Source organism: Ziziphus jujuba, chromosome 9 (genome assembly GCF_031755915.1).
Source record: "Ziziphus jujuba cultivar Dongzao chromosome 9, ASM3175591v1".
Taxonomy (NCBI): Eukaryota; Viridiplantae; Streptophyta; class Magnoliopsida; order Rosales; family Rhamnaceae; genus Ziziphus; species Ziziphus jujuba.
Genome location: NC_083387.1, coordinates 29,533,146 through 29,554,292, shown reverse-complemented (window position 1 = coordinate 29,554,292; position 21,147 = coordinate 29,533,146). Strand labels below are relative to the sequence as shown.

At 29.2% G+C, this 21,147-nt stretch overlaps 3 protein-coding genes across 6 annotated transcripts; 2 read left to right on the top strand and 1 right to left on the bottom strand.

Annotated features, from left to right (window-relative positions):
- Positions 1-96: 96 nt before the first annotated feature.
- On the bottom strand, positions 97-3,413 carry LOC107410125 (uncharacterized). 4 transcript variants are annotated; one of them, XM_048480096.2, is made up of 3 exons: positions 3,082-3,413; positions 714-827; positions 97-359 (listed from the first exon to the last, which is right to left on the bottom strand). In XM_048480096.2, the coding sequence occupies exons 1-2, from the start codon at positions 3,231-3,233 to the stop codon at positions 749-751; spliced, it is 231 nt and encodes a 76-aa protein (XP_048336053.1). In that variant the 5' UTR covers positions 3,234-3,413; the 3' UTR covers positions 97-359; positions 714-748. The 4 variants fall into 4 exon arrangements, with proteins under 4 accessions (XP_048336053.1, XP_048336054.1, XP_048336055.1 ...); XM_048480097.2 differs by having other exon boundaries at positions 97-302; XM_048480098.2 differs by having other exon boundaries at positions 97-299.
- Positions 3,414-12,685: 9,272 nt separating this feature from the next.
- Positions 12,686-13,469, top strand: LOC125424289 (uncharacterized). Its single transcript, XM_048481181.2, has one exon. It carries the CDS (start codon positions 12,766-12,768, stop codon positions 13,144-13,146), a length of 381 nt encoding a protein of 126 aa, XP_048337138.1. The 5' UTR covers positions 12,686-12,765; the 3' UTR covers positions 13,147-13,469.
- A 6,313-nt stretch (positions 13,470-19,782) lies between these two features.
- On the top strand, positions 19,783-20,887 carry LOC107427931 (uncharacterized). The gene has a single exon (XM_060811439.1). It carries the CDS (start codon positions 20,045-20,047, stop codon positions 20,411-20,413), a length of 369 nt encoding a protein of 122 aa, XP_060667422.1. The 5' UTR covers positions 19,783-20,044; the 3' UTR covers positions 20,414-20,887.
- The last annotated feature ends 260 nt before the right edge of the window (positions 20,888-21,147 follow it).

Here is a 21,147-nt window from a genome sequence, read left to right as displayed (position 1 = left end):
TTGTCTTTTGCTCCCCAACTTCCCAGTGAAAAAAGAAATTGAAAAGAAAAAAAGGAAAAAAAAAATTGATCATTAACGACCATTGTGGACTCAATAAGAAGCCAAGAGCCATGTACTTTTATTTGACTAGAGAAAGGAACACGTCTCTAACTTTAACAAAACATCCTATTTAAATCACAGAAATGATTTTTACTTCAAAAGTAAAGAAGACAGAATCTACCCCACAGTTCTTTTTTTTTTTTTTTTTTTTTTTTGGGGTGTTTTTTGGGTGAATAACTACCTCACAATTTCTTCACACCCTGCTTTTTGACACAAAAATCCTTGTCAGCAATCACTCATAAAATGTAATAGATTCAGTGCTGAAAAAAAAAAAAAAGGGGAAGTTCAACATACAATACAAGAATGAGCGACTTTATGACCCTATTTAATGGGTTTGCTTATGTCTCAAGGATAACCTTTAAAATGTAATATCCAATAATGATCATTGACTAGCAAAGATATTTCTCTTCTTTCATAAAATAATATATAAATTTTCTTAGGTACGTATCCAGTATATATCCAATATATAAAAAAAAAAAAAAAGAAAAAAAAAAAAGAGAGAAAAAAGGCTAGAAAAAAGGATCAATTAAAGCGGGAAATCTCTACATATTGCCTTATTAAAAAGAAAAAAGAAAGAAAGAAGAAAAGTTGAAAGGAGTGACTAGGTAACTCACACAAAAACAGTCCCAGAGTGTGGATAATATGAATATTAGTGCTTGTCTTCCTTCGGAATATCTTTTTTGGGAACCTTTGATTCCAGCTCCTTCGGAATTGTCTTCTCTGCTGCCCTAAAAGTTAAAACCAATCAAATTCATTATAATTTATATTTTGATTGTAAGAATTACAATGCAAGAAACATTTAAAAATAAATAAGTTGAAAACTGGATAAAACTACTAGAGTAAAGAATTAGCACGCATACATACATGCGTAAATTTACCTTTTATCAAGTTAATGAAGAAGACCAAACGATTGTTTATCCTAAATAATAATCATCCACTTGTTTATCCTAAAAAATAATCATCCACCTATTTAAATTACATATTTAACAAACATTTATTTTGTTATTGTGTATTGACATGGCCAATAACATACCAAAGTGGGGTGAGCAATTATCCAAAAGACTACAAGCGTTGCCCCCACACCACCCACCCCCCCCCCCCCCCCCCCCCTTCTCCCTTTTTTTTCCCCCCTCTCTGCTAAGAAACAATACATATCCATTGTGATAGTAACAATCATGCTCCATTTCAAAACTTATGAGCAGAACCTACGATGCTTGGACTCTTAATTTCGCAGAAGACCATGTGACACGACAAGACAGTGATATTGGTATGAAATCCTTCTCAATCTTGGCAAAAATGGATGATGTGATTTGTGACAAAATATCTTAACTCAGATAATACTTGGAAAGGGAAAATAAAATGAAAGCAACCAATTATTACAACTGGAGGTGGATTTGGCCCAATAACGCACTCAAGAGTTTTCTAGACACAGTCTGAATAGACCTAAAGTCTGTTCTTTCCCTCATCGATTACATGCATATTATATGACTTAAATTAAATAAGAACATAACAATCAACATAGTTTCTTCAAAATTTTTATATTTGCATGGTGTATATTCACATATAGGTATCCAGACTTTGGATCCTGTTTGAAATATTTCCCTTGATCCGAAGTTTGGAAATTACAATAATCTGCCTACAACATATATACTAAGACCTGACACCTAACACCTGCACCTGGTTTTGAGCAACGTAGGCATAACCAAGTAAAAGACAATGTATAAAGCAGAATGAAATCAGCAGGTTAAGAAGGTTTCATCTCTGAAGGCTGTAAAAAAGATAAAAGGAAAAAAGCAATGCTGAAAGATAACAGGATAATTACAACAACACAAGAAAAATAGAAAATGCTAAAGGAACAGGAATTTAAAAAAAAAGCCATGAGAAAAAGAACAAAATGCACAAACAACTTTATGAAGATGAGGCTTTTCTTTTCTTTTATACTGACAATATATACATGATTCCCCAAATCAAATCTTTTACCTTTATTTCTGAATTGTGTGAAAGGCAAACAATTTTCTCTACACCGATCAAACTAATATCAAGAGTAAAAATTTACAATCATCATCCACATAACAGAGGCTGTCAGCCATATTGCTGTTATTCAACGTCGAGCTGACACATAATTCAAGGTTCAAATCATAACCACTAACTTCTAGCACTTGCTACTTGCACACTATCATGACAATTGACAGAGAATTTTCTTGTGCATCATATCAAAAGATTCCATCCAATCAGAACACAACATGATCAGGTTGCTAAAGAAATTTTAAAAACGAAGCAACCAGGCATCATCCTCCATATAAGTGTTCATTCATTTGAGATTTACCATTGCCAGCAACTAAACAGATCCTATAATCAACAATCAAAACTAAACAGATCATATTAAACGCGAAGTTACTTGCATAAGCCAGATGACATATAACATATCTGTGTCATACTCATAAACTTTCCTCAGACAAAGCTAAAAGTTCCACTCGCAATTGATTGTACTGTACACCTCTCATGGTCTTCCAAAGAGTCGATATACTTGAGTGACAAGATTTTATTTTAATCCCTGATCCTTTATCCATTCTGAATATATATATATATATATATATATATATCCCATTTTCTCAATGGAGGAGCTTAAAGAATTAGACCTCCAAATATAATCATGCATAAACTAAATCCAACAAAACGAACAATAACACCCCTTATAAAATGTTTCCCAGAATTTTCATTGATATTATCAGCAAATGATAAGCGGCATAATGCCCACAGATTATAAGGTAACTAAAACACCCAAGAATAATGTAACATACTTTGCACCACCAACAACCTAGTTACTCAAAAATACAAATTTAGCTTTTAGGGTTTATGGGTTTTGTGTGGAATTTTACAGGAACTAATTTCCTATATTCTCCTCTGTAAGCTATTAAATTAAATCCCTAAAACGCAATTTTATACAAGAACAGTCAGTTGAGAGGGGGAGAGAGAAAGTACTTGGAGGCAGCGGCGGATTCTTCTTCGAGCCAATGGCGGATATGCTTGACGTTACGCCTGAAGATGGTGGCGGATTGCTTCACATCGCTCCTCAGAAGAAGAATCACGGCGCTAACGCCGGCCACCGTGAGTATGAAGTTCGTCAACGCCATCGAATTCAAAAATCCTAACCCTCGTTGCCTTTGCGATCGGATCCTAATACAACACAAAGCGAAGAGAAAGTAGTGGAAGAGAGTTTACAGTTAGGAGATTTGAATTTATGAAACTAAATAATCCTGGTTTTAAGGGTTTTACAGGGTTTTCCTCTGAACACGCTTGGGGATTTGGAGAAGAAGACGGTTTTTGGGGCTTTTGTTTTACTGAACCAAGTTTCAATAAATGGGCCCAAGTTTGGAGCCTATCAAGGCCCACTATGTTGGATCATTATTGTCTCAGCCCATTGGACATTCAACCCAACCTCAAATATATTATGTGAAGTGCAAAATTTTTATTTTTCTATCAAAGCTTTAGTTTGCATCTTCTCTTGGTTTAATTTAATTTAACTATTTAATTTTTGGAGATGCGAAAAAATATAAATTTAATTTATTTTTAGAACATAAATATAAGGTACATAATATAAAATTTATAAATCTTAATTTCAAAAAAGTATAACATGGTACTATATATTAATTATGATATATGTTGAATTCATGGTAGTTTAACAAATATATTTTATCGTTCTTGCAAAAACACACACACACACACACACAGAGACAGAGTTAGATTATTTGATTAAATAAAAAGTGAGGAAAAAAAAAAAAAAACCAACTAACCTACAAACAACAACAACATATACTAGTAAACTGAATTGTGTTTTAGATTGTAACGTTTAGTGAAGTTCGACAATCTCCAATCCAAATTAACACTCGGAATCCCCCAAACGGACCACAAAAAAAGTTGGAATTATCACTCAATGACTAGTTATATGGAATCAGAGATTCTCATTTGTTTTTTAAAATTTTTTTTGCCATAAAAAGAGATTGAGAAAAATAAATATAATAGAATCCGCAAAATTTAGGACTCTTTTTAATATATTTATAAAGTAAAAACAATATTTATCACGTTAATTGCTAGAAAATCATATATATATATATATATATAATTTTTTTGATATCGGCACGGCTCAATCATATTAAAACACTCAATCCAATGAGAGCTTTTATTTGATTGAACTATGCCAACATCCATAATGGGTTTTCTCAAACCACTTTTATTTAAGAAAGAAGAAAAAAAAAGAAAAAAGGAAAATCCATAACATTATATGGTCTTCTGGTGGTAATTTCACTAGTATTGAAAGCAAACTTCAAAAAGTACTTGCTATATAGGGTTGTAGGATTCGTCTAGTGAAAAAACAAAAAATTAAAAAATAAAAACTTGTTATGCATATATATTTAAAGGCGTGTTTGGATGTGTTTTCATAGCTTCAGTTTTCAAAAATTTTTTTAAAAAAAAAAAAAAAAAAAAAAAACACTTGTAATTATGTTTGATAGAAAATGTAAAAAAAGTGCTTTTTTGGCCCAAAAAAATAAAAATATACCAAATGTGTTTATAAGAGAAACACTAAGATTTGTACTTTTTCAAATAAGTGTTTCAAAATTTTAAAAAAATAAATAATAAATGCAATAATTAAAATATAAAAATATAAAAAAATAAATTTAAAAGTATTTCTATTGTACATAACCAAATATTTTACCACCTAATTTATAAAACATTTATTAACAAAAAATATTATGAAAAATAAATACTTATTAGAAAGCATTTCTATACATGCCTTACCTCTGATACAAAAGAAAAATATATACGAATATAAATAAGATATTTATGTAAGAGAAAAATATATAGATTTAGAAATGTGGAAAAGGAAGTACAATAAGATCAATGATGGAAGCTTGAGAGGAACTGAGGATGTTGGGAAATGAGGAATGAAAGACAAATTGCTGGGGAAAATAATTTGAAATATATATGGTTTTTTTTCTTTTTTCTTTTTTTTTTTTTTTTATAGGAGAAGGAGAAGATACTGTAGTGATAGTAATGAGAAATTTCCTTAGTTTCATACTAGATGAACAAAAAAGAACACTGATTGATTTAAACTTGAATTCTACTTCATACCTAATGTCCCTAGAAAAGATATCCTACAAGACCATTCATTTTTGGTCAACAATCAGGTGAAATTCTGACAAATAATTTTCACCTAAAATAATCAGTATCACCTTTTTTTTTTTTAATAATTTCTATGGTCCTTCTGGATTCAATTGGCCCTAATATTATATATATCTATTGTCTATTATATATAGATATGGCTTATAATTAACATGACAAGCAGGCAAAAAAGTAACCATACTGCCTTTATCATTTGATACACATATATAATTCACTAATTGAATTCTTAATCTGATCATAACTTGTCGAACACACCAACAACAATTATCAGTTTTAAACTTTTCTAGTATCATTGAAGATTGTACTTACCAGCTTACCGGTGATAAATTGTGTTTAATATTAAACATACCGATCGATCTATATAAGTCAATGCAAAGGGGCCAGTAGCCGTGGTTGATTTTCTTTTTCTTTTTCTTTATTTGAGGGCCTCAATTATATCCATACAACCTAATAATCATAATCTCCCAAAAACAAAAAAAAAACAAAAAAAAAAATACAAAAAAAAAGTCCTATTTGTATACACGTATGAGCTGGCTTATCTTGTTTGATTTTGGGCTTTGTCTTTCCAGTAATGCTATAAGTATCAATTAATTTACCATATCAATTAATTTACCAAATATATATATACTACTATTTAATTGGTTAATATATTAACATAGTTTATTTATGAATAAGTCAAATTTTAAAAAAATAAATATAATTAAATATAAACCATTTATATATGTGGATTTAGTAAATAACTTAATAGATTAGTTCATGGCTCTAATATTATTCTTGTCTTAGGAATGATTATAGCCGCTCCAAGTTCTATAGCTCTATTATATTATATACAACATTTTGAAGATGGAAATTGTTTTCAAGACATGCATGTTTTAATTAATATAAGACAAATTAGAGAAGATATAAACACTTCCACAAATAAAAAAGATAAAACTTTGTTGATAATCTCTGTTATTCTCTTTTTCTCTCTTTATATATATATGTATACTGAAAAAAACCACTATATTTAAAAGTGTCGACCTGTTATATACGTTTTTAACGACCTTTTTAACGATTTTTTTTTTTTAAAAAAAATCACTAAAAACATTTATAATAGCCAATATCTTTTTGTAAAATAATCAGTTATTACAATTTTTCAAAAAGTTGTAGCTTTTTCTCTCTTTATTTTATTTTTTATTTTTATGCTCTCAATTTCACTCATTGAAGCCGTTAAGGAGCCCTCCATAAGTCATTGGAAAAAGACTGAAGAAAAAACACCAATTCACTCAAGGTTAAAAAGGGACCCCATCAAATTTCATCATCAAACACTAGCCCACCGTCTAAGTCCACTTCTCTCCCCCACACCAGCAAGCTTTGCATTACACTTTTACGGATTTATATTAACATGATAGGTGTGAGAAGGTAAAAGAGAGAAGACTAGCATAAAATCAAACAGGGAAAAAGAAGGTGAAAGTGGGACCCTTTTAAACGCGCATGCACTAAATCCATGGGGGGACTCTCCACACTTCCAAAAAAGAAGGCTTTCATTTTACAGCACAGCCCGCCACTAGTCTTCCTATGCATTTAATTCTTTTTTTTTTTTTTTTTTGGTAAGAACAGAACTGAACCAGAGTGAAGTGAAAAAAAAAAAAAAAAATTAATATACAGAAAAACATGAAGCTGAGGAGAAGAGGAAGGTCGGCCCTGAAGTTGGATTTGAGAATTTTGAAGAGGTAAAGTCCGTTGGTGGAACGGTGGTGCGAACAGGAAGACTTTCCTCATTTTGTCATGCATTTTTCATGTGAGTCATCTGTCATCCGAGCCATCAGTGTGATAAATTTAAAATTTAATGGCTTGCTATATTTTTATATTTTTTGACAGTACCATTTTGATAAGGTCGAACTTGATAATAAAAAAATTCTATATGAATATATATATATACAGTCCGTACCACAGTATTGGTGATGGTTTTGACGATTTTTTAAAAAACCGTCGTTAATATTATGAAAAACCGTCACTAATACTGCGGTCCTCATGTAGACCGTCTTTACCATAGAATTTTCTTATATATATATATATATGTATTCAATTTGTAGACACAATTAAAAGCCTTTTTCCTAATTTGTAGGTTCAAGTCCCATTCTCTATGAAAAGGAAAAAAAAAAAAAAGCAAACAGGAAATTAAATATACATGTATATATATATATATATATATATATATCCCTAATTAAAAATCTATATATATATATATGGAAATTCTATGGTGAGGACGGTCCGCATGAGTACTGCAGTATTAGTGACGGTTTTTCATACTATTAACGATAGTTTTTTAGAAAATCGTCACCAATACTATGAAAAACTGTCACCAATACTGTGGTCCGTATGAGGACCGTCCACACCATAGACGGACTGTGTATATATATATATATATATATATATATATATGTATATTTGAATGTATATAGACAATTATAATAATTGAATTTTGTAAAAATGAACAATTACATATCCACAACATGCCATGTGCTTGTGATGATGGAACAGTCTTACAGGAAGGGGGTATATATCCCTGAGGGAATGAAATAGAAAAAGACCGTACAAATTGTGTATGTCTTCTTTTTGATGATTCTGCCGTAACATGTAAAAAGAGTTTCGGATCCAAAGATATGAGATCCTCTACATCTATTCATCATGTTATTGCAATATAAAATATTCTGCTGCTTTTTCCCCCCTATTTCTATAATTAATTTTTTAGTTATGAGGGGGGGGGGGGGGGGGGGGAAAAAGGTAATTGTAAATGAATTACTATTAATTTGCATGGTTGATCATAAGGGTAACAAAGGTTAAATTACTATTAATTTGCATGGTAGATCATAAAGTGTAACAAACGTAATGATGATGAGGAAATGCATGTGCAAGCAAATTATCCACACAAAAAAAAAAAGAAAAAAGAAAAAAAAAAAAAAAAGAAGAAGGAAGCAAATTAAAGCAATTGTGGATGATGATGAGCAGAGCGTATATTATCTATCTACATATGTTGGCAATGGCAGCTTTACTTCAACTTCATTCTAACCTGAGACCAGCTTTTTAACTCCAATCACATAAAGAAATTGTGGATATACACAAAGCTTATGCACTTTTTGGTCCACCTAAATATTCTCCCTTTCACCACATAAAAAGTAAATTAAGATATGTATAGAGGAATTGAGGGACGCATATATATTTTCTGATAAATGAGGGACACATAATATTTTATTATTCGACTGTATATTTTTGTCAATTTCCACCTCAATCAAAAAAGAAAAATACAAAATAAAAAGGAAGGCTGCTATATCTGGTAGAAGAAACATGGTAAAGAAATGGATTCATATTGGTTGATGACCAAGAGAGAGAGAGAGAGAGAGAGAGAGAGAGAGAGAGAGGGAAAAGGGAAAAGAGGGAAGAAAATCTGTTGTGCTCCCGGAGCACTAAAAATTAATGCGAAAAGAGGATGGTAAAGGGTGTGGAATCTTTCCAAGTACACTCAAGTTAATTTTAGACTTCTATTATTTATCACCAACCTAATTTTAGACTTCTACTATTTATCACCAACCTTGATTAGTTTAAGTTTGTTTAAAACTAAAAACTAAAATAACTTGTACAGCATTTACCATCATTTGCAAGTCTCTTATAATAATGGGTCACCTTAAATGGCCATAATTTGTATATTCATGTAACAAATAACATTTCACTCTTTTTTCTTCTTCTATTTTTTTGTTTTTTTTTTTTTAAATCTTTGCCATCTTAATTAATTAAACCAACATCAACTTGCATTCAAATCAAAATTTTAATATCTAACATTAATGGTAGGATTTCTTTTTCAATTAAATTACATTAACGGTTGATATTTAAAATTATATTTATCAATCATTTAGTTTTGATATAATTTATTTTTTTAAATAGAATTTTAATATATTATTAAATTCATATTTAGTTATGTTTTAAATTTTAATTTTAATTTTTAATGTGAATTAAAAATTGAAAAAAAATATATGATATTAAAACAATCAAATAATCTTAATGTAAATTTGATTATCTATATATATATATATATATAGCGAAGTTAAAATTTAATTAAGTTAGATTTGCAAATCCGCACTGAAAAATTGGACAAGTCAGAAGGAAGCTAGCTAATCCTACTTCAAGAAAATGAAATTCATTGAATTTTTTTTTTTTTTTTGGTTTTGGTTTCTTGTAAGTTAACAACTTGTAGAATAGATTTTATCTCAATATTAGATCGACATCTAAATTAAGACACTGAAACAACAAAAATGACTAACATATATATATATATATATATACACACACACACACACATATACACACGTTCAAAGAATCTATCAAATATGCACATGCATATGCAAATTCGAAAAAGGACTAAAATTCTAGAAAATATAACAAGAAGGTTAGCATCCACTAGCTTGCATTTGGTGGGAATTATGAGAGAGAGAGAGAGAGAGAGAGAGAATCTTATCTATAGAAGTTAAAGAGATTTTGAAAACTTTATGGTTTGTCCAGGACATGTCTCAGTAAAGTAAAGCAACCCAAGTTGCAATACTATTACACTACGAATAATGTAGTTGAATCTTCAACCGTCTCTAGTTCCATCAAAAGAAAAGGAGAGAGCATGGCTTTAATTATTTTTTGTAAATTAATTAATATCTAGTTAGTTCCACTGAGAAATGAACACCGGCTTCTTTGGATATATGCAAATTAAATTGTTCTATAAATAACATAAAAATAAAAAAAACTTTATCATGTTCTAATTCTTATTCACCTCACAAACTATTAACCCACTTCACTTTTCTGTTTTTGAATACAAATGCAGACGTGCATATATGTACTTTAAGAAGTAATTTTTCCTTACATATATTCTAGCTAGGAAAGTGGTAGCTTCTATGCGATTGCAACTGCAATGTATTGAAAAAGACATTGTTTCTATCCATCCAATTAATATAGATATCTATCTATCTAACTAATACTTCCCCCTTTTTCTTCTTTCTTTTTTCTTTCTTATTTTCAATTTCTACTATCAAAAATAAATTTAAAAATAAAAATTCTTCTCGAATATTGTATCAAATATTCAAAACATGATCGTGCATAATATTTATACGTCTATTAAATTGATTAGCAATCCTTCAGCAAAAATCAATAAAGCGATCTCTTATATTCTTCTTACAGCTACATAACAAAAGATAAAGGTAGCACATCAGTGATGAATTCTGCTTTAAAATAACATTTTTTGGGTCCTGAAACGTAATTTATATTTGTGATTGGACTTATGAATTCTGTGTTAAAATAACATTTTTTTTTTTTTTTGGTCATGAACATAATATATTTGTAATTGGACTAATGTATGTTTGGTTACGCCATGCATTTTGTGATTAAATATCACCATGTAACTAAATTTTGATAATAAGTATGCCTAAAATTTGTTTACCAAATAACTTTTTTTTAAAAAAAAAATAAATAAAGCCAAATATAAACCGAGAAACAAAAATGTTTCATCATAAAATATTAACCTGTAGTTGTAATAAAATTTGGGTCACAAAATTAATTAATTGGAATTTAAAGAGTATTAATTTTTGCTTATAGATAGCTTTAGCAAAAGGTTTTAACCACAAAGGCATAAATTCTTCTCACTAATTAAGAGTTTTAGTTACATGGTTTTAAAGCATTTTTTTAATGGAATGTCTATTGATTTTGTTAATTTAAAAAAAAAAAAAAACTTTTACCATCAGATACATAGATAACAATTGTTTAAAAAAAAAACTTTTTTAATGATGTTGTGTAAAAGGTTTATTAAAGTAAAACGGTAACAAAAAAAAGATAGAAGTTGTCTAATAAACTTTTTACTTATGAAATATTTATTAGATAATATAAATCATAAATTCAATCTTTTCACTCCCTTCGTTTTTCATCAATTCAGTTTTTTTCTATCTCCTCTCATTTCCTCTCCCATCATCCCAACACATTTCATTTAAAATTCTAAACAAAATATATTGGAGAAGAAATTTAAATAAATATAATTTAAGCTTCAATACTTTCCAAATTCCTTGCTATATAAACTCCAATAAATAGAATAATTGAAGATATTATTATACTTTTGTTACAAAATAATTTTTGTAATTAATGTTTTTTTTTAAATAAAATACTTTATGTAATAATTAGTTTAAATAATTGTTGCTGAAAACGAGATGCATGATAACTTAACTTTAGGACTTGTTCAAAAATTATGATCTGGTATTCTTTAAGTGATATTTTCAAAGATGCAATTGCCCATTTGATTGACTTCGAGGAACCTTTTTTTTTTGTTTTTTGAAAAGCAACTTCGAGGAAAATAATAAGATATATATAAAAGATTCAAATTTGAGAGATATATATCATACATATATCCAGATATTTAAGATATCATTTTTTCTGCTTTTTCCTATAGACAACATCGCCCAATTTATGCTGGGTGTCGCGTATGGTTTATATCTGGATATAAATTAATCATGATATTTATAAGTGCTGCATGTCCAATATAAACTGTTTAAGATATATATATATATATATATATGGCACTTTAGCATCTTTTGGCTTATGATAATTGCATTATTAGGTATCAACTTTAAAACCTCACAATTTTTATGTTTTGCTCCAATTAATCTATAACCCGTAACAGATTAATTGCTTTGAATATATACCAACAATTTCACATGTTTCATATATATATATATAATCCGTTTTACATCAAAACATTCTAATTCTAATAAAATGGATACAGATTTGAACATCACGCAACATATTTCAAAAAATATTTTTTTTTTTATAAAATATGTTGCTTGATGTTGAAGTATGCACTAAATTCCATAAAATTTATTCTAATGAAAAACTAAATATGTGTATATATATATATATATATATACCATCAATAATATGTAATTAAGTCAAAATTATAACAATTTAGGCATTTAGTATCAGAAATTTATACTTCAGTACTTCTTAATTTATTTAGTTACATTATAATACCAATCTAACTTAATTTTTTTTAATAAATAAAATAAAATTGATAACCGCCAACCACAATTGCTGTAGACTATATAAATACTGAAGTGCAATCATCCTTAATTTTTACTATATAAAACGAGCCAGAAATGTTAGATTAATTAATCCCCGGTATATGTCATATATATATATAAAATCATTTTTGGAATTCTCAAAATTAATTTATCATAGATGTGTCTTATATGGAATACATATTGCCATAAAGTTAGAGGGACCACAACCACAAAAATATTTAATGTCTATCTACAAAACATAATTTTCTTTAAAAAAAAAATGTTACCAAAAAAAAAAAAAAAATCTCTAACAAAACTAGTATATAAAGAAGCCAGAGTTGGACCATAACACACTCACAATTTACTCATATTTCCCACAACAACAACAAAGAAACAGAAGAAAAAACAGAGTAGTCTTTAAGAAATGGAGTCAAGCCGCAAGAGAAGAGGGTTCATAAAGGGGAAGTTGATGCCATTCTACCGAGCAGCCAAGCCTTCCTCAACAGTCCAATACACAAGCAAAGTCATCAAGCCTAGCCAGTCTTCTCCTTCAGCTTCTTCTGTTGGTTATGTGCATGTTCAAGACTACGTGATTTCCGGTCAGCTTCCGACCAAGAAGGTGTCGTTCATGCTGCCGGAAAACTCACGCGAATCGACGTTCGGGCAATTGGATGGTACCATCTATGGTGTTGCTTGTGATGAAGCTGTTGATATGAAAGCTGCTAGTTATATTTCTTCTGTTCAAGAACGATTCAAGCTCGAACGAATCAACTCTGAACGTCCCAAGTGCCAAGACATACATTAGAGAGCTAGCATAGCAGAGTTGCCACCAAAAAATTTAATAAATAATTCGCAGCTAAATTTATTCAGTAAAATAATAGATAAAGCTAGCAAATTACAGCTAAGGCCATTAATTAAGGTTAAGTGTGTGTTTAATTTTAATTAATTTGTTCATGTCTGTCTTTAGCTGTAAGATTAAAATAGAAGCTGGTTGTATCTTAGATAGGCCAATTAAGTCGTCTGAGTGACTGATCGAGTTGGTATTTTCATATGTATACCTTGAGAGTTGTCAGTCTAATTAATGTAATAAGTAAAAAAGGATTTGGTATAATTATTGCTTTTTGGTCATATATATACCACTTCTTATACCATATGTATGTAGCTTATTACATGGAAAATTTAATCATTCACTATACATCTTATAGTCCAAAGTACTTCCTTTAATATTTACTTCACCTTTTTCTTAATTAAAACCTTGTCTTCCTAATTTAGCAAAATAAACACTAGCTGGATTCTTGTATTAATTTTCCAATTTACATATGCTCTGTTTTGGCTTTCAAGCCCATTTATTAATATTTGTATCTTTAATTCAGAGCTTGTGCATTTTTTTCGGTGTGTGTTTATCAAAAATATTATTAAGCTTCAATTAATTCAAGCAATCAACCAAATTGTACTTGTGAGTTTTCACTATTTTTTAATTACTTGACAGATATCCCTGTACGCTTGTATAATTGTAAAGAAAAAGGCTAAATATTAGGGTAGTTTGTTCATTTCCATAGTTCAAGCTAGCAATTAATTGCTCGATAACATGCAAGTTTGAGTGAGACACGCAAAATCCAATGAGGAAAAAGCCACTGTATGACAAAAAAATATAATAATTTATATGTATATGTAATCAAGCTCACAACAAAACTTATGTTATATATATATACATATAACTTAAATAAATAATAATTAATCAAATACTCTAGTGTACAAAAGGAAGGGTAATGGCCAAGAGGCCCAAGATAATTGGCTGGGTGAAACTTAATGCATGTGACTGATATTTCAAATTTTTTTACAAAAAATAAGAAAAGAACTGAAATTTCAGATTTTTAAGTAGAATATTCCCATCTTTATGCTCGAATTTTGCACGAAAAATCTTACTATATAGTAAAGAGCCTTCGATTCTTCCTTCCAATAATATAAAGTGATCAGAGAGAGAGGAAATAAATAAATAAATAAAAAATAGAAAAAGAAAGATAACAAATAGAAAGCCACAGCCCAAATGATTCCTGGCTTTCAAATCAAAAAATTGTTGCTTTATTAAAGCAGAAGTTTCCATATCTCAAGCAGCTAGCTAGCTGGCTTCCTATATGATAAATTGGGTTTCATTTTGGTGGTTGGTAGTATAGCTGCATATATATAATATAGCAAAGTTCTCTCTAGTAGAACGTGAAAATGTGTCTCTCACTCTCATCAACTTTAATTATTTGTACCTAACAAATTGAAGTAGGGAACCTTGGAGACCGAATAATATTTTATGTTTCCTTACATATATATATATATATATATATATAAAATATAAGATAAGACAATGGAGGTGGAACATTTACAATTAGGAGATTCCCACCACCTTCTCCACCCTACCTTCACCTTTCCAACGTTGAAACCCTGTTGACCTTATCCAATATGCTGGTTATCTCTAGCACAGGTTTGGTATAACCTCTAAAAACTTCAGTTTCAAGTTTTTCTTACAGCTGCTATGATAAAGATGTTATAAGTTTTGAATTACAGTGGTACTTGTTGAGTCATTAATTGATTTAACATTAATTTTTGTTTAATTTATAAGTTTGCAATTTGGTTTCTTTTTCATATATAGTATATGTATAAGAACCACGATTTTATTTTATTTGTTTTTTGTATATAAAGCATGTTGTGATATTATACATTTGGTATTTAAAATTGAATAAACTAATTTGATATTTGTGTTAATATATATTTTTTCATATTAAGTTAGTAAGATTTGAATTTGGACGCAAGGAAATAATGATTATCACTGTATGTCTTTGCAGACAGAGTATTTAACTTAAGTTGCTCAAATTCTTTACAATTTAAGTCTTACATATATGTATATATTATCTTGGATTTCTTTTTCTGATATTATATATTATCTTCGAGCTATGGAATTAATATCATAAAATCTTCAACAAATTGGCAGAACTAACTGTTTAATTAATAGCTATACAAAATAAAAACTATTTAATTAATAGAGGGGTGATTGTTGTGAGTGGGCAAAATTGTAATACAAAACAGTTGCTATGGGGGAATTTCCAACTCATAGCTATTGATATTGTTAGTGGCAATCCTATCGTGGCAAGTTCAATTTTGCTGCTAATACCTTTCGACCTGCTGCAAGAGAATCTATTTAGAGGTGAATTGAGCTGCCACTAAATATATTTCTTGTTGCAGCCAAAAGCATCTTTATTCTGTTTATTTATGATTGCTAAACACTTGTTCTTTTAGAACAGTCAAATTGACGATAATAATAGATGATAATTCTTAGATTTTGATTTAAGACATGGTATTATAATCTCTTTTTTCAATTTATATATATATATATATATAAATAAAAAATTGATTGCTAAAGTATGGTTAGGTAGCATCGTCCCTTTTCTGGTTTTGCACATATATGGTAATCATTTTTGTTTTTGAATTTAACGCAAAAAAAAAAAAAAAAAAAATTCATTAGGCAGTTCTTTTTTATTTTTTTTTCTTTTTTTATTTATTTTAAATTTGCAATTATCAATTGTTACCAATAGGTCGAGGATTACCACTAGCATGGGCTAAAGTCTACATAATACTCATGGGACAGTCAACCAAGACTTGGTCCATTAGAATTTAGGCACTTAACCTTAAAAAAATAAAAATAAAAATTTTTGTTTTCCACTTTTTAACTAAAAAAAAAAAAGAAATAAAAAGGGTTACTATTTAAAAAAAAAAAAAACCACAGTAACCATGTTTTATATAACATGGTCCGTTTTTTGTTTTTTGGTTTTTCATTCTTGTTTATGATTTTTTGTTTTTGTTTTTTAATCAGCAACATATTTAGTAATCATTTTTGTTTTTGGTTTTTCTTTCTTTTATTTATTTTTTATTATTATTATTATTTTTATGTATTTGCATTCATAAATCCTTACCAAAGACCGAGGTTTGAATCCATTAACATGGGTTCACTCTACGCAGTACATATGGACTAGTCAACCGAGACTTTGGTGCGTCACAATGTAGGCACTCAACCTAGAAAAAGATAAAATGAATAAAAATAAAAAATTTCATTTTCCAGTTTTTAACCAAAAAATTTTAAAAAAAAAGTATTAAAAAAAAATAAACAAGGGACATTATGGTTTTTTTTTTAAAAAAAAAAGAAAAAAGAAAAAAGAAAAAACGGATTTAACAAACTACACCTAAACGCTTTGGATTTAACAAACTACACCTAAACGCTTTATTTTCATAACTTTTTTTAACTCCAAAAACAAATAATAAATCCAAACAGTGTAAGGTATATTTTCTTTCCTGGATGGATTTTTTGCTTTTATGATGTGTAAATCTTACAAGGTTGTGAAACGTATGAAAAAGTTACCAACAAATAACAAGCATGCAATAAAATGATGATATAGGCATGATAAAGTATGAAGAAATATAGCATGTTATATATATATATAATCAGGCTTATAACAAAATCTTCTAATGGTTTTCACATCTTATTTTTTTTTTATTAACTATTGAATTATATCAATTTTAAAATTTAAAATTTAAAAATAATCAAATATAAATTTAATTATATAATAATATCCTATTTAAAAAAATTATATTAAAATTTGATAATTAATAAATATAATTTTAATTTTTAATTTTTAATATTATTCAATAACTAATTTTTGTTTACATTAATTCTAATTTCTAAAACTTGATTTAAATATATATATATATATATATATATATATAGATATATCAGAGGCCTCATTTGCCCTCAACTTGAGTGTAAATTTATTAATATGAGAATTACCCTAGATACCGATCGATCGTGGATACCAAAGCTAGTGCCCTTTTGGTCCACATGAATATTCACCTTTACACATCATAAAAGCAAAAGAAAAACAAAAGAATTGAATGGGGCATAGAATTGACCACATACTTGTGGTCAATAGTGTTACAAATTGAAGGAAGGGACTTAAAAGTTGTAAATTAAATCAGTATATTAGGTTTTTATTTTGACTGAAATATTAATTCATTTTAAATTTTCCCATATATATATATGAAAACTGAAAAGCAGAGATCACTATATAACTGCATCATGTTCCTAGATGTACGTAGTGAAGGGTTTTTCTAATGCTTAAGAAACATGAACTTTTTTTTTTTTTTCTTTTTATGATAAATGCTTAAGAGACATGTTGGATAAATAATAATAATAATAATAATAATAATAATAATAAATTTGTATTTAAAATGTGCTATCATAATTTAACTTCTTTTCTTTCACGACTTCCCTATTTGAGTAGAATAAAGTTTTATACTAATAATCATTTTCTAGTGGGTGTCAAATCCTAAGCCTATCATATATATTTATATATAAACAGAGCAAACAATGTCAGTAAAATTAAACTATATATAATATTTAAATGTATACTGAAAGAGGTAAATATGTAACATTTCCCAAAGAAAAAAAAGAAAAAGAAAAAAGAGATAGAGAGGTCAGTATGTAAGAATTCTCTTTTTTATAAACTTTTTTTGTTTTTTTGATTCCTCCCTCCCATTTATACACAAATAGATAGTTTCTCTTTCCTTTTCAAAGTCCTTTTGATATGCCATTTAACCGTTCAAGTAAGCAAAGAGACAAGCAAGAATCCCAACAAGTAAGCATCAAATGGTATTTGATTGGACAAGAGAATTTCTTACCCAACAAAATTCGAAGTTGAGAAAAACTTTTTCGTTGTTCAGTGTCTGTCAGATCATTAAAGCAACCAAATCCAAGTTGAAAGACGACCACAGATATAATCGTTGCCTGCTCAATCAAAGAATTAGTACATAAGATTTATATATTAATGTGTTTAATTAAATGTGTAAAAATAACATCCTTGAATCTATTATAATTTACCAGTTAAGATCCAAAATCTAGTATTCTCTGGCTCATAATGTTTAAAACTAGAAAACCCTTAATGAAAAATAGGTAGACACGTTTTAAGCTTAATTTTATATATGTTGTAAGAGAAAATGGAAGAAATTAATGAAAATATTATATATACACACACACATACACGCACACATGTTAAAAATTAAATTGAACGCATGTGAGCAAGAAATTTTTTTTTTATTTTCTTTTGTCACGTAATAAAGTAGATGTTTCATGGAGTAATTTATATAGAATATCCCTTCCCTTCCCTTCCCACAAATGGGAAAATAATTTTATGCAAAAAGTGAAGCGAATAAGTGACTTAGATTCTGCTTTCAATAATGTGACGATAAGAGGAGAGAAAGGGATTTTTTTTTTTTAAAAAAAAAAAAATTATATTCATAGTTAACGGCACGGATGACTTTAGGCTTCACAAAGTGTATACCTTTTTTCTTAAAGCAGAGAGAAGTTTAATTCTGATAAAGCAGCTAGATATATGTCAATTGGGTAGGTCTGGTAGCCAATTGGCACTATAGAAATCTAAACTTTTTTGGCAGTTCAGTTTAATGTAAAGTGCAATCTAGCAATATTCCAAATGCTAATGTCTTTTGATCATTTTCTAGTTGCAAAGTGAAAATATTTAATATATATTGTATTAATGTAAACTACACGAGTTACGGCTAGGATTGTTTATCTACCACTAACACAAAGCTATTAAAACATACTGCATTTCTCCAATAATATTTCCAAATTCAAATTCTCCAATTTGAATACATGAGGAAAAAAAAAAAAATCTAAAAAATCTGTTATCTGATGACAGGCCCTTCTATACCACTATATGTATATATTTGAATAAATTATTTTTTTAAGAAAATTGGGAATGATCTAATTCAATCTTGTATGAAACCTTCTCCTCTGACAGGGAACAAAGAGAGGGAATGTAGTATATGAGAGTGGTGGAAACAATTAACAGTGGTGTTTTGTAATACTATTGACATTGAGGGATGTCCATTTCCACATCTTCTTTTACTAACGTTGCAATCAATATAATTCAAACTCAAAGTTATCCAATAAAATGGTGACCGAGGGCACACGTTGGTTTCACCTCGGTGACTTGAATTTGAACTAGCTACAACAATAATGAAATGTGATTAAATTATATTTATTGCCATATATATATATATATATATATATTCAGTTATAATTAGAGTACTAAAAAATTCAAAATTTGAATGCTACAAAGTCAATCAAAATAATTATATGATTAGTAATGTGGTAATGTATTAGTAGTTTTGAAAAATTAATATAAAATAAATAAATGTAACCAAAAATAAATAAAGTGTAAATTTATTTTTTATTTTTTATTTTTTCCCCCTTCAGGGGACCATATGTACGGTTAAAATATTTCTTTGTGGAAAAAATTAAATTTGAATAACTAATGGAACTATGATTTAGACTTTTTTTAAAAAAATAATAACAAAAAAAAGTGACTCTGACGAGAATGGATATTTCTGAATGGAGGCCATGGATAGCAGAGGCCCAGTGATTGGATAATAATGGCCCATATTTGTTCTCCGCAGAAGCGGCGGGATTCCCAAGAGTGCTCTGCTTCTCCTCCTCCTCTGTTTCCCGAAGAAGAAGCAGCTTATCCATTTACTCCTTCTCCTTCTCCTTGATCTTATCTTCTTTTTCTTCTTCCAGTTGTAGCAAGCTCTGAAATACACTTCAGATTCATTAGAGAGCCAATTCGAACACTAATAAGTTACACAGAATGAGGACTACAGATCAGCAATCCAGGATTCTGTACGACCTCACTTCCATGATTATCGCCATCCTCAAATCCCCTCCTCTTCCCTGCCTTCCCATTCCCACCCCTTACACTGGAGTTGGAGTGGAACCCTCATCTCCATCGTCCAGAAGAAACGTCGTCGTCTCGCAGACTTCTTCTCCCACCTCTTTCGCTTCTCTGTTTCTGGGGATTTCTCTGGCTCTTATGCTGTTTGGGTCCGTCACTTTTGTCATTGGGTTTTTGCTGATGCCTTTTGTGATTGGGTTGGTTATGGTTTTCTACGTCTTCGAGATTGTTTCCAATTTGTCCCAACTGGGTCGTTCCATTCTCTTACCCCCCTGCGTCTCCTAGAGATTTTCATGGTCAGTTAAGTTTTACACTGAATAATTTAGACGGTTAAAAATGGTTTCCTTTTTTGCTTTGTTTTGCACTGATATTGAGTTGAGACTGTGTATTATATTTCCAAAGAATAAGATTTTGTTGTTAATATAAGGCTTTTTGGGTGGAAAACACCCATATCTTCAATCACTCTCATTCTTCATGGAGCTATTCCTTTTCCATGTGTTAACCATTTTGTATTGACAATCGCTGCTGCATGGAACTTGTCTTGAATCTCATATTCACAAAAGATCATATGGAGGATTATATGAAGCGTTATCTTAGGTTAGCTTGGCTTATCAATTAACAGCTATATTAGGCAATAATATACATCTTGTTATGTTATTATGTCTGTTTTTGAGGAATGAAAACTACATGAAATGGGAGTTTGATCTTCATTAACAATGGACTATGAATGCGGTTGGACTATGAATGCGGTTTTGTAATACTGAATTTTGCATTGAGTATTTCTCTTCTCACTTACTAGTTTTTAGGATTTTCAGCTTCTTTTAGAATATTTTACTATTTATGCCTTGGGGATGTCACTTCTGCTGAATATGAACTTGAATTTTTGATATTATAGTTATGGCAGCCACGGTTTGCAAATGACAATATGAGAAATTTTAACCACTCCTAATCAAATATTTGACATGATTTGGTCTCACAACTTTCTCATACTAATTGAATAAACATTTATTACATCTCAT

What these genes read in the sequence shown, in the direction of transcription:
- LOC107410125 (XM_048480096.2), bottom strand. Translation starts at nt 3,233, where the DNA reads ATGGCGTTGACGAACTTCATACTCACGGTGGCCGGCGTTAGCGCCGTG. An exon ending in GAATCCGCCGCTGCCTCCAA is followed by an intron (nt 828 to 3,081) that starts GTACTTTCTCTC and finishes TTTAACTTTTAG; the next exon opens with GGCAGCAGAGAAGACAATTC.
- LOC125424289 (XM_048481181.2), top strand. Translation starts at nt 12,766, where the DNA reads ATGGAGTCAAGCCGCAAGAGAAGAGGGTTCATAAAGGGGAAGTTGATG.
- LOC107427931 (XM_060811439.1), top strand. Translation starts at nt 20,045, where the DNA reads ATGAGGACTACAGATCAGCAATCCAGGATTCTGTACGACCTCACTTCC.